Consider the following 16,680-nt stretch of genomic DNA (forward strand, 5'->3'; position numbering starts at 1 on the left):
GGGGGAGGGCCTACCTCTTGCTGTTTCCCCGACAACAGGAAGGTTAGAGAAAGCTTGGAGAATCGGGGCTCCAGAACACTCTTGCCATCATCATCCCAACCTCCCTGTCATGTGACTCCTTGCAATTTACGAAGTCATTTTACAGAAATCAGCCCATGTTGGCTGAGTGACGAAAGGCACGCTTCTCACCATCATTTCTAGGAGAACGGAGCCTGCCTCCCGTGCCTCTCCCAGCCCTCAGTCCCGGGTCGGGTCTTGGGGCGGTGTGGCAAGTTCTCCCCGGGGGCGCTCTGGCCCCTGCCTGAAGGTCATTCACATCTGGTGGCAGTTGGCTGATTGGAGCAGGAAGGCAGGGCCTGGGGTATCGGTCGGTCTCTGACAGGTGCAAGTCCCTCCAGAGAGGGGTGGGGATGAATCCGTTGGAGGCCGGGAACGTCCCTCAAAGCAGAAACTGGAACCTAGCAGGTACATCCCCAGTGCTGGATTCTTGACAGATAACCATCCCCTCCCCCCTCGCCTTCCTACTAACAGCAGTGCAATTCCTGTCCAGGGTGACACCCTATTCAACTTAAAACACCCAGCTTTCCAGTCTCCCTTGCAGCTATCGTGGCCACGTGACATAGTTCTGGACAAAGCAGTCCAAAGCTGCTGGGTAGGGCATCCAAGAAAGCTTGTTAACAAGATGAAGTTGAAGAGTCACCTTCATCGGTGCCTTCAAACGTTCATTTGGCTCCTATCCCTCCTCCCATCCTTTTTTCCTCCTGCCTGGAATGAAGATGAGAAGCCTATAGGCACAGAAACCGTCTTGTGATGATAAGAACCACAGTCCCATACTACAGGTGGCAGATCAGGGGGCTTGAAGGGGGCAGATCGTCGCCTACTTCTCCCTGGCTCTGCAGAGCCTAATTCCAGGCTTTTTTTCTCTCTTTTTTTAAACATGGGCACTTCCATACGACTGAATGGAAGCCGAACCGGCACAGTAGCTCCGAAACTCCGCTGCACTTGAGAATTCCCCGGGGAGCTTAGAAAAAGCCCACCAGCCGGGGCCCACCCAGCACCCCTACATCAGACCTGCACAGCGGGGGCCCAAGCATCCGTGGGTCTTGGGTCCCCAGATGACTGCAGTGTGCAGTCCCGTTTGAGGACCAGTGAGTTAGAGCAATGTCTCCCAAATGTTAGGATGTGGAGGACCCAGCTGGGGGTCTTGTTAACGTGAGGACCCTGAAGCGGCCTGTTGGGGGCGCTGGAGATTCCGCATTCCTGACCGGCTTCCTGGCAATGTCGCTGCTGGTGCATGGACCACGCGCGGAGGACCAAGGCATTCGAGCATCGAGTTAAGTCTCTGGACTTTGCCGAAGAAGGATCACCAGGGCCATCACCATTTTCTTTTCCTTTCTCTTCCTCCTCTTCTGCCCTCACGTCTACCGTTACCACCTCAATGTACTGAGCAGCTCCCACGCGCCAAGCGCCGCACTCAGAGAGTCACGCATCCCGTCCCTAATCCTGCTGACAGCTCTGTGAGGCAACAAATCTTCTGAACCCAAAGAGAATTCAGATTTGTCTGGGTGTATCTGAGGAAGCCTTGGAGTTTATGAGTCCCCGGGTGTCTATTTGCACAGCTGATTTGCATGAAGGCTTTGTGCTTTATGTTTGGGGGCTGGAGCTCAAGGAGGAAGGAAATCCGTCAAGGGGGCCTCAGAGAGGGGCTCGAGGAGGACACAAGGACAGCGTGGGGGGACAGGGGGTGTCTGGTCCCTTACCGGACCTCAGGCGCTCAGTCTGACCTCTTGGGAGTGAGGACATTCTTCCCACGTCTCAGCCGAACACAGTTTGGCTCCTGTGCCTTGAAGCCTGAAGAGAACCTGCTGTTCTTGTAGCTTCCCTGAAGGTTGGGGTGTTTTTGTTTGTTTAGCTCGGGAAACCATGGAAAGACAGCTGAGGCAGACATCTTTGGGAACATCTGCTCAGCCCACACTTTACCATCTCTGAGAAGTGTCCCCACCCCCAGCAGTGGGCCTCTGGAGCTGTGTCTGTTCCGTGACTCTGCATCTTTTGGGCTGTGGGTGGTTGGACAAGGCTGTTGACCCAGCCAGGGAGTAGTAAGATCATGGGTTTGGCTGAGCCATCAGCCTCTCCTGAGAAAATAGGGGACCAGGGTGTTCCTCTTTGGCTCATGGGCACAGAAACAGGAAAGTCTGCAGGAAGAGCAAATGCAGAGAGAGAAGCAGAGAGGATAGATCTGGCAGCCATAGAGAGAAAAGCAGACAGCAGTTGCCTCACTTCCTGACCACTTGTCCCCTGCATCCTTGCGAAGCTGCTTCGGTTTCCCCATGGTTCCATGCTGCTTGCGACGGACAAACTTTAGAGCCCTCCTCCCCCCCAGATCTGCCCCTCTTGGTGCTTATGCGTATATAATCTCCATGTCCCTTTTGTGTGGAAGGGAACTGTGACTTACATCTCACCAGCAGAATTTGACAACAGTGATGGGATGTTACTTCTGTGATTACAGTGTTATGAGACTCTATCTTACCAGCATACACACCCAAGAGACTCTCTCTCTGGCTGTCTTTGAAGAAGCAAGTGGCTGTGTCAGGGGAGGCCCATGTGGCAAGGAGCATATGTCAGCCTCTGGAAACCGAAGGCAGCCTCCAGCAGATAGCCAGCAGGAAGCCAGGGCTCTAAGCTCCACAGACACAAAGAAATGTACTTGTCAACAACCAGAGTGAGCTTGTAAGTGGATTTCTCCCCAGTTACAGGCAGCCCAGACAGAGCCTTGACTGCAGCCCTGTGGTATCCTGGGAGAGGAACATATAAGCTATGCCAGACTCCTAGACCACAGAGACTGTGAGATTATAAACATGTTGTCTACATCCACTAGATTTGTGGTAATTTATTACACAGCAATGGAAAATGAATACATTGCTGTTTTTCATCTGTTGCCTTTTACACAGGTAAGTCCCTGTTACTGGCCAACTGAAGACTCTTGGCTAAGATGAGATCCCTGAGCCTGGGCCAGCACTCTGCTTTAGGAAGAGCTGCCCATCCAGAAGGGCACTGACAGGAGACAGAAGTGGCTGGGGGCAAAATAGCAAGTGCTCTTCGGCACAAGTCCTAGACCTCCCTGGGGATCCCCAGAAGTACTTGGGGTAAGGAAGGAGGACGACTAATGAACAGGTGAGGACCACGAAGCCAATTAAATTTGGGTATGTGATTTCATTTATACTTAACTCTGCTTGAAGTTCATTATAAATGTGTGTCTTGTATCAAACGTAGGATGTGTGGGGCCATTCCTTCTTCAAATATCTTTTCTTCCCCATTAATTCTTTTCCTTCCATTCTTCAGATTAGATTATTTATACTGAACTATCTTCAGGTTTCTGACTCTTTTCTCTGTCATCTCAATTCTCCTGTTAAGCCCATCCAATGAATTTTTATTTTAGATATTTTATTTTTCACTTTCATATTTTCCATTTGATTCTTTCTTATAGTTTCTGTTTCTCTGTGGAGAATTCCTACTGTTCCCTTCATTATGAATTTCTTTTACTTCACTGGCCAAGGGTTAGTAGCTGTTTTAAGAGACTTGTCAGCTAATTCCAACATCTGGGTCATGTCAGAGTCAGGCTCCATTCTTGAGACCATATCAGTTTTATTTTTTAACTGTCTATTGAATAGTTTCAGACTGTAGATCAGACATTTCTGGTTTTCCAAAATTTTTGTATATTGAAATAATTTTGGATTGTACCTTAGATGTTATAAATGATTTATTGTAAAAACTCTGGATTCTGTTATGTTCCTCCAAAGAGTGCTGATTTTTTTTTTTAATTTTAATTCTATCAGGCAATTGACAGGACTTAAAGTGCAAACCCTGTCACAGAGGGAACTTGTTAAAATGCAGTGGCCACTCAAATCTCAGTTCTATTATCTACCTCAGCTGCTTTGAGTCTGCCCTTGTATATATGGTTTAGAGATCTGGGCATAGTTCATACAGAGATGTTGGGCTCCCTCCTCTGGCTTTCTTTCACGGTCTCTCCCTTATTTTCACTTTTCAGGAGGAAATTGTCCCAAACTCTCTGATTCTTTAAGTCAGAAAGAGTTCAAGGTTTCTATCAGTCCTGTGTGATGTCCCTCACTGAAAGCCACCTTTAGGCTAAAAAAGTTTGTAAAAAGGAGGAGGGGACCTTTCAGTACCATTTCTTTCTTCTAAGTTCAAAACTCTCTGCTTCTGGTACCATTAGTGCCATCAGGCTGCTGATAAATAAATATCATGTATATAAACCACATATGGTATATGTGATTTTATTTATTTATTGGAGAGAGAGAGAATGAACCAAGGAGGGGCAGAGGAAGAGGGAGAAGCAGACTCCCCACTGAGCAGGGAACCCAACTCAGGCCTCAATCCCAGGACCCTGGGATCATGATCAAAGCCAAAGGAAGAAACTTAACTGACAGAGCCACCCAGGGGCCCAAATATACATATATATTTGAGTTTGTAGTTGCTCTCTGTGGAAATGACAGTATGATAGACGCTTACTCAGCTATTACTGGATACTAAGCTTGAGGACATAGGGCTTACAAAAATATACCATTAAGTCCTTTTTACAGATGAGAAAACTGAGCCCTCACAGGTCCATCAGGCTTAAAACTCCCCCACTCCATTTTATCCCAGTCCATTTGGGCAAGGCAAGAATAAGATGGTGTCCACTGTGTAGGGACAGGGAGGACCTGGCTGGAAGGGAGAGCATATGAAATGCCAAACTATGCAAGCCTGAATGTACAAGTCCTTTGGGGCCAAAGAGTTGTCACAATGAGCTTAAAGCCTTGTACATGGTCTGTTTGAAGGCTTCCCAAGATTTCTTTGTTTCTTTCCTTATAATTTCTTTTGAGAACTCCAGGCATCTCAGCTAAGGGGACATGAACCCCCTGAAGAGCAGAACTTTTGCAGTATCTTATGGCTACCCCAGGCAAAACTAGAGACCAAAAACTGTCATAAGACCTCAGAGATGATCTCTCTCAAACACCTCATTTTAAAGATGATGAAACTGAGGCCCAGAAAGATGAAATGATTTGTCCAAGATTTCTCAGCCATTTTGTGGCTGAGCTAGTTCTGGTGTTCAAATTTCACAATTTCTGCAAAACAAGCATGGCTCCTTCATACCCATATGTAGTCTTCCATCTCTCTCTCTCTCTCTCACCTGTCTACACTGTTACCACAAAATACAACACCCGTGGCTCCATTTGCCTCTGATGGCATGGAGGGGAAGCCATCTATCCACTGAAGTAGTAGTTCACCACCATTTTTTTTTTTAATCTACAGAACTCAAGAAACATGCTAATACCCATAAACACCCAAGTGAATCCCAATGGACATCATCCCACCGGTGAATTGATGTTAATGGATTCCAGATTGGTATTTACTCTATGGCACTGACCCCCACCCACCACCACCACTTAGTCACCCACCATAGATGCGAAAGGCATACTCGATCTTCAGGCTGGGGCAGGCCTGCTCACTGAACACAGATGCCATGCCCAGCACATCCTCAAAGGAGAACATATCGTTGTGGGAGAACACTTTGCAGATTCGGTCTCTGAAAGGGTTGACCTGTGAAAGAGGAGGAGGAGGGGGTGGGGAGGCCTTTCAATGTCAGGTTCATTCCTCTCTGGCCCTCACCTGTCTATCAGACACACAGCAAATTCCTCTCTAGGACCCTCCTCTGCTTTCAGTATGCTAATTCATTCCCACCTACCAGGACTTCTTTCTCCCAGTTGCTCAGAGGCCTAGCCCTGCCTGTTTTAAACTTTTCCTTGCCTGTTGGCAGGCCTTATCAGGTCCCAACTTTGCTGCAGTATCCTAGAATGACCCCCATGCCTCCCCTCAAGCAACCTAAATTCTTTTTCTTAGATGCACCTCAGCTAAGAAAACTATTTGATCCCGTGAGTTCACAGAGCAGATCTGAATGACCAATCTGCCCAATTTTTAATTAGTTGAAACAAACTCTGGTTGATTTTTCTGGTTCCCCTTTCTCTGACTTTCACTGACAAGGTAACTTTCCAAGTCTCCAAGCTTCATGCAAAATGATTAGTTCCTCCGTTTCAAGCACCCGATGGGCCTATTACCTCCCTCAAGGGCATTTGAGCCCCAGCAGCCCCTCCCACCCCCCACTGCCTCTAGGGGCCTATATCCCTGTCTAACACTCCTTAGGGTTTTCCCAGCAACAGCCAATGCTTAGCCCTCTGGTTTTGATCTCTCCTTTTTGGCACATGAAAATTTCTTCATTTCTTTTGAACTAAGCTACATATTAACATCTATGGTTTAGTTTTATTTGGTGCTCCTATTGTATTTGAGGTGGGAGAGAGAACATTCTGTGTCACCTCAGGTGGCCATGTAGCTCTCAAGCTTTAGTGAGCAAACAAGGTACTTAAGGTCCTTATCAAAAACATGAAGTGCGAGCCACCCCCCCCCCCCCATAGATCCTATTTTAGAAGGTCTGCGGTGTAGCCCAGCTTCATGGCTGAATCTTGTCTTCCCCCAGATTTGTATGTTGAAGTCTTAACCCCTAGTACCTCAGAATGCCACCTCGTTTGAAACAGGGTCTTGTAGATACAATTGGTTAAGATGAGGGCTTATGAGGTAGGGTGGGCCCCTAATCCAGTATGACTTCTGTCCTTATTGAAAGGGGGAATTTGGGACACAGAGACACGCAGTGCAGGAGAACACTCTGTGCAGACGGAGGCAGACATTGGTGTGAGGCACCTACGAGCCGAGCAAGGACTGCTGGCATGCCACCGGAAGTTAGGAGAGAGGCATGGAGCAGATCCTTCCTCACAGCCCTCTGAGGAAACCAACCCCGCAGACACCTTGATCTCAGCTTGCAAGGCTCTAGAACTTGCAAGGGTCTAGAACTGTTCAAGGCTCTAGAACAGAACAATAAGCTTCTGTTGTTTAAGCCCCATAACTGTGGTACTTTGTCCCATCAGCCTTAGTGAACTAATACCCCTAAGAATTGACATCATAAATAAGGTCCCTAGGTGACAGGGTTAGTGTCCCAGGAGTGGCCAGGGGCTGGGAGAATCCGGGCCACCTTGCTAGAACCTCCAAACAAGCTCCTGCAGTGTCTGCCCCTCCACCCTCTCACCCCCGCCCCCCCCCCCCCCCCCCCCCCCCGGAAAGCTTACTGTGATGGCCTCAAACGAGTGCTGATAAGGGCCATCTACCCCACCATGTGTCCCAGGTCACGTAGCTAAGTGGCTTCACAAATTACTTGACCAAATTTTAACTCAATTAACTCTCACAAATGGCGGCTTAACAAGATTCCTGCAAAGAAACTACAATTGAAGATAATGCTTATAATGCAAGTGCCGGGGGTCGACCGGGAAACGTCAGGGCCAGAACTTCGGCTGCTTAAAATACAAGTTCTTCTCTCTTTGGTAGTAGAAACGGTGAGAATCTCGTCAGACATAACTGAAATCCAGGCTTCAGTTCTCATTTCCTGTGGTGAGACAGGCGACCAGCAAGCAGTGAGCCTAAGCGTATATCCAACCAGGGAATGGGATAGCAATCTTCCCTCCTCTGGGGGCCCAGCTCCACGCTTGGCTTTGCTGGGAGTAGTTGGGAGAAGGGATGGTTGCTAGGAAGCCAGTGCACTCTCTCTTAGGCCCATGTCACGTGACTCTGTTATCTATACACACACACACACACACACACACACAAACAGGGCCCTTGTCTTCCAGAGGCTGGGAAGAAGGCAGTTGGTGTGGAAGCCAGTGGTAGCAAGAACAGTGCACAGGACACAACGTAGTGACCACAGATCCTGTCGGAAAATGTGGGGGAAATATTGCTGAAGGTGTGGAGAAATAAGAGTTGAAAAATTCCACACCGTGGAAAGGTGGCTACATAGTTGAAGGAAAGTACCGACGTTTCTCACATGGTTTTCCTAGATTCCGTTTCGATCATAAAATACATGAAGGACCACATTTCTGTGAGAGACTAATGGAAAGCGGCCATATTGACTGAACAGTACATTACTTCTTCTTTTTTTTCTTTTTTTTTTTTTAGTACATTACTTCTTTAATGAAAACACCAGTTATGGGAGAAACTGGGTGTGATCGCTGAGGGAGTGGCTGCTCCATGATGAAAAGGATTCTGGGTAAGGGTGCAGGGATGGCCACACCTGTGAAACCGATGCCCCACAAAACTTCCCATAGGCCACCGGTCGAAAGGTTTAAGTCCAGAAGTACACAGAGTAGTACAGTACAGGATGCACTGGTGTGGGTAGTTAATAAAAAAAAAAAAGAATTTAAAGCACAGTAAAACATAGACAATGATTTGTAATCAGAAGGGAAGTGACTTTGAAAATCTTTTGAACACATAGAGGTTTGTGGGGTATCTCTTGACAGAGCTCTTAAAAGAGCCATCAAACTTTAAGAGGAATTATATGTGTTTCTTGCACCAAAAGGCAAACGTTCTAAATTTGCTGAGCATTTTATGATGACAAGTGACTGTTGGCAGATATCCACTGAAAAATGAACTGGGATTCTTCTGACTCTTCGAGGTAGAGGTGAATGATTTCAGCAATGAGAGAGAAAAGCGCTTGCTTTTCCAAAGAACTGCTTTGGAGAGAATATTTTCAACATCAGATTGTTGTTGCTGAAAACGTGCGGAGTCACCTACAATCATGCTTTCTATCTGCGTACTTGAAAATATTAGAAACAGATTTTTCTAATCTGTTTGAAAATCATCCAAATGGAGAGTGTCAGTGGATGCTGAGTCCATTTGTTAAAAATACAAAAATGCAGTGTTTTTCCAATTAGCTTGTAAGAGCCACTGACTGACATAAGGGAAGATGGACATCTTCGAGCTTCATTTCAATAAAAAGCCTTTAATTGGTGGATGGGATTGAAAACGAGGGCCATAATTTAATACGTGCAGCCAAAGATACATTTCTTCTCTTTGGACCAGCTAGGACAACCACTAAAAATAGACTCAACTAGAACCAGACCCCTGAATGTTCGGCTCAATCTCAAAGTGTTAAAGGAAGATTTTAAAAAATAATGAAGTACATCCAGCCAGACTGCTTTCCCTTACTCTAATCTTATTAGTCACAAACCAACAATACAATGGTGAGACGAGAAAATTTTGTTCTATAAATGAAAGGAAATCTATTTTTAAAGTATTTATGTATTTATGTATTTAAAGTATTTATGATATTTAGCTTTAAAATGTTTTATTTTGCATGTTCATATCATAACATACTGGTATTGTAGTAAAAGGACAGCTTGAATATACACATATTATGGGTACATGCTCCCCATTTTTTTTTTATTGCTGGGGAGGCATGATCAAAGATGGTTGATGATCTCTGGTCTAGACTAACCCCTTCATAAATCAGGGATGTGGAAAAGGGGCCTTGGAGTGGGGAGTGAGGGGAGTGACTTGCCCAAGGTCACTCAGCCTAGGACCCAGGTCTCCTGAGTCTGTCTGGCACCGTTTCTGCTATGGTCCCTTGTGGCAGATAAACATAAAAGAAAAGGAAGAACATGTGGCCATTAAAATGTAGAAACCTTAGAACTGGAACCTCTTAAAAGTCTCACTTCAACTGAAAAAAAAAAATTTTTTTTTTTTTACAAAAAGTGCCAAAATGGAGGCTAGCTTGAAGTCAAAACTGTGGCCCCTGCCTGTGGGAACTCCACGTCCAGCCTTCTTGTGGGTAGTGGCCGTCCTGACTGGGAGCAGCCCTGGAGGTGACAAGGCGAGCAAACACTGAGGGAGGGAGGAGCCCCGAGGAGAAAGTGGAGGCAGCAGGAAGGCTTGCAAATGGTGGAGGGGCTGGAGTGAGGAGTGGGGGACGCTGTTTCTGAGAAGATGGCAGGGCAGGGCCCGGGGTCACCAGAGCTGTTTCTGGGCCTTGGAGGCCAAGAGGCGGTTGGTATGGTTCTCTGTGAGGCCTAGTGGGCACCTGCCAGGAGGGTGTCCCTGTCCTGTCTCCATTCCAACAATGGCAGCCTCTCCCTCTCCCAGATTCGCTGCTTCATCCCTTCCTGGAGGGAGATCCCAGGGCACAGACTTCCCCTGTGACGATGTGTCCTTAGCACACACAGCAGCTCTGTGCAAAGGGACGCTGCCAGGGCCTGCAAGGATAGTTTCGAAGGATCCAGAAGAGGCTGCCTCTGTTCCTCTCCCTGCTCTCCACCCTGAGCTAAGTGGCAGCTTCGCCAGTGTCCCTGGGTCCCTGGGTCCAGCCACCTGCACACAGAACAGCTGGGGAGAGGCAGGAGAGGGAGCGAGGCTCGTGAGTGATCCCAGTTCCAGTCCAAACCACTAAATTTTGGGTCCCATCCAGACAGTGATAGCCTGCATTAAATTTCACACTCATTTAGAAGCCCTTCAGTCCTCCACAGGAGGAAGAAGATGACAACTGACGTAGCAAGGCTTCCATTTCAAGAATCACACGCACCCCAGTGTGAAAGCATTCCGAACAAGGGAGTATAAACATGTCAGTATAGAAATTTATACAGGTAACTCAGTAGTGCAATTTCCATCTATGTCTGACAAAACTAAAGAAGATGAAAATAAACCCCAAATGCTGAGGATTTTTTTTTTTTTTGAAACAGAAACTACAGTCTGTTGACAATAAAAAGATCATAGTCCCTGCCAAAAAACTAACATTTTTTTTAAAGATCCTCTCAAAGTTATTGAACAAGAGATTTGATTTGAAGATGAAAGTCAGAGGGAAAATATTTGGACTTAGCTTAAAAATATCTCCTCACCATTTCTCCAACTAGCACATAGTCCAAAGGAGCTTTTTACGGTTGCTGGAAAAAATTCACACAAAAATACACTAGTGACTCCACAGTGACGTCACCGAAGGAGTTTGATTTTTAAGATCTTGTTTATTAAAAAGGATCAAACAGCATTATTGCACTTAAAAGTTCTCATTGCTGATTAAACTGTCATAATTTTTAGTGTTTGTTGTTTTTGAATTATGCTTCATTTGTCCATTTTGTCTGCTACCAACTCTCGCCAAAAGGATATGATTAATGTTTGTATTTTTAAAATTTTAAACAGATGTAAAGCATTCGCCAAGGAAAGGAGTAGATGGAGGTGTTGGCTGGGAGGGGTACATAAGAAGCCAGTCCTTTCTGGGTCTTGAGTGAGAGCCTGAGGTTACCGCCGCAGACTCTCACTATGAAAAGTGCTACCCGAAAGACTTCTCATAGTCTGGCAAGGTTGGGTGAGCAGATCCTGGGAGAAGACTGTAACAAATCGTTTGTGTTTTAGTGCCTTTATAAACTTCCCCCAGATATACCATATTTATGGATTGGAAGGCTCAGTGTAATGAAGATGTTGTTTCTTTCCAAATTGAACTCCAGAGTTAATACAATTCTAGTTAAAGTCTTCCAGCTAGATGTTTTTGCTGAAATTAACAAGATGATTCTAAACTTCATATGGAAATTGGAAATACAAAGGGCCAAGAACAGTCGAAAGCAATTCTAAAGAAGAGGAACAAGGCAGAAGAACTTATACTACTGGTATCAAGATCTTGCTATAGTTTTAGTAATGGATACCAGTGCAAGGAGAGATAGTTCAATGGCCATAATAAAAATTTTGGAACTAGACCCACACATGTATGACTACTTGACTTATAATAAATAGCACACTGCAACAGAGTGAGGGAAAGGGAGGTCTTTCAATAAGTGGTGTTAGGTTGATCCCTACCTCATGCCATGCATAAAAATCAATTCCAGATTGATCATAGATGGACCGTGGAAAACCCATAGAAAAACTTGCCAACGAAAACATAGGAGAACATCTTCATGATCTTGAGGCCAAAATTCTTTAACAGTATACAAAAAGCACTGATCATTAAGGGGAAAGAATCTGTAAACTGGAGTATGTTAAAATTAAGAATTCATGTTGTTCAAAAGACATCATTAAGAAAGTGAAAAGGCAAACCACGGCAGTCAACATGTACTTCAACAGGTGAGGGGATAAACAAAGTCCGGAGTATATCCATAAACTGGAATACCTCTCAGCAATGAACAGGAACAAGGTATTGATTCATGCAACAGTGTAATTTTTAGATGTGTTTTGCTAAGTAAAAGAAGTCAGATCCGAAAGACTCCATATTATAGGAGCCTATTTGTATGACATTCCAGAAAATGCAAAACTGCAGGGATGGAGAACAGGTGGTTGTCAGTGGTTGGGGGAGGGGAAGAAAAGAAAAGAACTACAAAGGAGACTCACAAATAAATTTTTAGGGCGATGGAACTGTTCTGTATGGTGGTTCTGTGGTGGTGAGGCCACACTTTTGCGCATTTGTTTAAACCCATAGAACCATACCCCACAGAGAGTGAAGTTTACAGAATGCAAATAAAAAATTTAAGAAGTTTTTTTTAAAGATTTTATTTATTTATTTGACAGACAGAGATTACAAGTAGGCAGAGAGGCAGACAGAGAGAGATGGATAGAAGCAGGCTCCCCACTGAGCAGAGAGCCTGATGTACGGCTCAATCCCAGGACCCTGAGACCATGACCTGAGCCAGCAGAGGCTATAACACACCAAGCCACCCAGGCACCCCAAAAATTTTAAAAGTTTTAAAGGCCAAGGATGCTAGTAAACCTGAGATGAAATGGGGACCATGACAAATAAAAGTAACTGTATTTCAAATATATGACAAAACCTCACTGGAAGGAATTAGGAAAGAGGAGATGAGCAAATAACTTGGGGAAATGGTGGTTTGACTAAAGACAAAAAGAGCCATAAACCAACACTGTGCCCTACCTAGCAAAATTGTTTCTTACAGGCATGTGTGTGGGTTAGCAATTCTGAAACTACATGGATACTGGAGTTGAACGAATAGATCAATAATAAACAAAAAAACAGAATATAGGAATCAAGTTTCTCATGGTCACAAGAAGTTACAAGTAAGCAAGAAGGGAAGTCTAGATGTGATATATACAAAAATAAATACTGTGTGTAGTATATATGAGTCAATATACATTCATATATTTTCTAGCTCTATCTACTAAGTAGCTTTACAGTGGAGAAGTCCAGAAACACCACCTTAATTAAGTGATCAAGGTTAACATCACTAGTTATAGGTCATGTCAGTATCGTGTATTCCCTGATACGATACAATGAGAAGGGCACTTCACCCCTGTGGAATTTGTTGCACAAATCCATAACCCAAGTCTAATCAAGAGAACACATCTGATAGACCCAAATTGAGGGAGGTTCTACAAAAATACCTGGCCAGCAGTTTCCAAAAAATCATGAAGGACAAGACTGAGAAACTGTCACGATTAGAGGGGACTAAAGGTAACATGGGAGCCTGGAGTGGCTACTGGAACATATAAAGGACAAATGAGAAAACTGGTGAAATCCAAATGGTTTCTCATTTCATTTATAGTGTCCCAGCAACTTTAATTTATTACCAGTTTTGATAGGTGTACCATGGTTATGTAATAAAGATTTACAGTACTTGTCTTGAAAAATCTTAAAAGCAAACCTTGAAAGGATTGAACTCATTGCAATTAACAGCATTGCATCCAAGAACAAAACTCAGTAACATTTAAATGAATACAACAAAAATAAGCAACCTAACAATATAAAATTTACAATATTCAGCATCCAATTAAACGGTAGAAGTCCTGCAAAAAAGTAGGAAAATAAGACCCACAACCTGTAGAAAAAACAACTAATAAAAACAGATCCAGAAATGATACTGATAGAATAAGCAGGCACAAACATTAAGGTGATAATAAATATGCTAATACATTCTAGAAGGTAGAGGAAGTCATGATGAGGAAAACTGTATACCCATTAAAGCTCAACAAAGCTCAACAAAACCCAAGCAAAAGAAACTTGAAGAAAACCACGCCATGGCACAGCATAATCAGATCGATAAAAACCAGTAATAAAGGGGAAAATATTTTTTGGTGTGGGTGGGGTGGAACACATACATATAGAGGAACAGAGATAAAAATGGAACTAAGCAAGACAAAAGATATGGAGCAACATCTTTAACTCTGAGAGAAAGAAAAAAAAAAAAGCTCTCATCCTCTTATTCTATACCCAGCAAAAATATCCTTCAAACCCAAAGGCAAAAGACTTACTTTTTCAGACAAACAAAAGCTAAGAGAATTCATCTGCAGACCAAAGCTACAAAAAGATTAAAGGAAGTCCTTCAGGAAGAAGGAAAATACCAGAAGGAAACTTGGATCTACACAAAGGAATGAAGAATGCCAGAAATGATAAATATGTGAGTAAATATAAAAGAAATTTTTCTCATTTTAAATCATTTTCAATGAGACAAATCCATATAGATAGCTAGAAATTTCAATACCCTTCGGTCAACAATTGATAGAACAATAGACCAAAAAATCATTAAGGAAATAGAAGACTATCAACAACTTGACTTACTTGATATTTTAGAGAGCTCACCACCATACACAGTAGTATACATGTTTTTCTCAGGTGCACTTGGCACATTTACCAAGATAGATTGTATTTTAAGTTGTAAAGGAAGTCCAATACATTTTAAAAGATTTAAATCATACAAAATATATTCTCTGACCACAACAAAATTAAATTAGAAATCTGTAACAGGAAGGTATCTTGAAGACCCTCAAAGTCAAAAAAGTCACAAAAGAAATGAGAAAATAATTTGATTCAAATGGAAATAAAAACACAAGATATCAAAATTGGTGATATTCAGTGCAAACATTGTGTACAAGGTAATTAATAGCATTAAGTGTTTATATTAGAAAATAAAGGACTGAAAAGTTTAAGTGGGAAAAAAAGGCCCTTCACCCAAGGGTGGGAGTTGTTCACTAGAGGAAAAAGGTGTCAGGAATTCCAGGTCTATCAGATGGAGCCCGTTCTAACCCTGTGCTTCTAGGCTACTTAGCCCCAGGAAGAGGCCCCTGAGGACATGAAGGAATTTGTCACCAAGGGGCAGTGGTTGGAAGCCACAGGTGGGTGGAGCTTCTGGGCTGGGCTGAGAATGGATCAGTTGGATGTCCCTTCATGGAAGTTTTCTCTTCCTTTGAACCATTGCCCAGGAGGAATTCCTATTTCCAGGTCTGAACCCCTGCACCCTTCAGCACTAGAGTAATTGCCAGAAGGTGGCAGTGTTGAGTTGAAGTTGGTCAGTCAGAGCTCAAACCCAGCTTGGGTGAGCACCTACTATGTGCAAGCTATTGCTTTGGGCTGTGACTATCTTGCCGGCACGTGGTCGGGTGGATATCACCGCTCCATTTTATAGAGAGAAAACTAAAGTCCAGGAAAGGAGAATGCAAACTCCTAATTCAATGCTTCATCTGCACTGCTACTCTTGACTCCAAGAAAAATTTTCAAATTCACATTTCTGCATACACAAAGCAAGCAGAGTTTGAGGCATTACCCTGAGTTCCATGTCCCTGACACTTGGCAGTTGCTCAGAGAACAAACCAGTGGAACTGAAGGATATGAGTTCTCAGCTAGGGATGCAGGGCATAAAACTAATGAACCTGGGGGTGCCTGGGTGGCTCAGGGGGTTGAGCCTCTGCCTTTGGCTCGGGTCATGATCCCAGGGTCCTGGGATCGAGTCCCGCATCGGGATCTCTGCTTGGCGGGGAGCCTGCTTCCTCCTCTCTCTCTGTCTGACTTTCTGCCTACTTGTGATTTCTGTCTGCCAAATAAATAAATAATCTTTAAAAAAAAAAAAACAAAAAAACTAATGAACCTGAACTTCAAGTCCTTGTAGCAAATGCATAAGGGGAGTTACTGTTCACCAGGCACTGAACAAGTCTCTAGACAACCCCCACCAAGTAATGGAGATGCCACCTCTGTCCTTTATGGGACTCAACCAAGGCACTTAAATAATTATCTTCAGGAACAGGTGGGGTAGAAACAGGTGTCTGAATCAAGAACGAAGCAAAGTCAAATGACAAGTGCTTGGAGGGGTAGTGTTGCATGAGGAAGGACAGACAGAGGGCCCAGGAAGAAAAACCAGCCAGGAGACAGAGACAGGGCAGGAGCCAAGTCCAGATCGGACAGGGAACAAGATGTGGTTGGACTCCGGGGGGTGCTCTGGGGAGGGGAGGAGGAAACAAGGCCAGGCAGCATGGCTCCCCCTTCCTTCTTTCTCCACGTAGCCTCTAGACCCTTCCCCGCTTTCCAGACTGCCCAGGCTCTGGCAGGATAGATGAGAATGTTCTGTGGGAGAGAGCAACAGTGGGGCTTAACCTGGACCCTCAAACCTCTCAAAGCCAGATTGGTCTGCATGATCTTCAGCAGGTGGAGAGAAGCCTGACATTTCCATTTAAGGGGAGTTGGGGACAGGGAGCATGAGGGATGAAAAATTCACTTAGGTGAATGCACTCCTCAGTTGGCCAGGCCAGTTGTTTATAAAAAAGGGACAGTCTCTGTGTTTTAGATGTTCAACCTTCCTGAAGTCTAAAAACAGAGAGGCCCGTATGGGAGCTGTCTCCTAGTGACAGATGGGTTGGCAGGGACGGGCTGAGGATGTGTCCTGCCGGCAGCTGGAGGCATATCGCTAATGGAACAAATAGGGAGAAAGGCAGTAAAAATGTTAAATATTATTAAACATCCATGGGACCACGTGGCTTGAACCTGGCTCAGACCCACCAGTCCAGTCTCTCCCCAGATTTCAGGCCTGCAGGTACCTGCAACGGCCC

The 16,680-nt window shown here is 44.5% G+C and overlaps 1 protein-coding gene across 1 annotated transcript in view; it reads right to left on the minus strand.

Moving 5' to 3' along the window:
• Positions 1–16,680, minus strand: part of CIB4 (calcium and integrin binding family member 4) — a 48,201-nt gene that overhangs the window by 6,545 nt on the left and 24,976 nt on the right. The window contains exon 4 of the mRNA XM_047745794.1: positions 5,460–5,601. Coding sequence (XP_047601750.1) covers positions 5,460–5,601 — 142 coding nt within the window. The remainder of the gene's footprint in view (positions 1–5,459; positions 5,602–16,680) is intronic.

Source organism: Lutra lutra, chromosome 9 (assembly GCF_902655055.1).
Source record: "Lutra lutra chromosome 9, mLutLut1.2, whole genome shotgun sequence".
Classification (NCBI taxonomy): domain Eukaryota; kingdom Metazoa; phylum Chordata; class Mammalia; order Carnivora; family Mustelidae; genus Lutra; species Lutra lutra.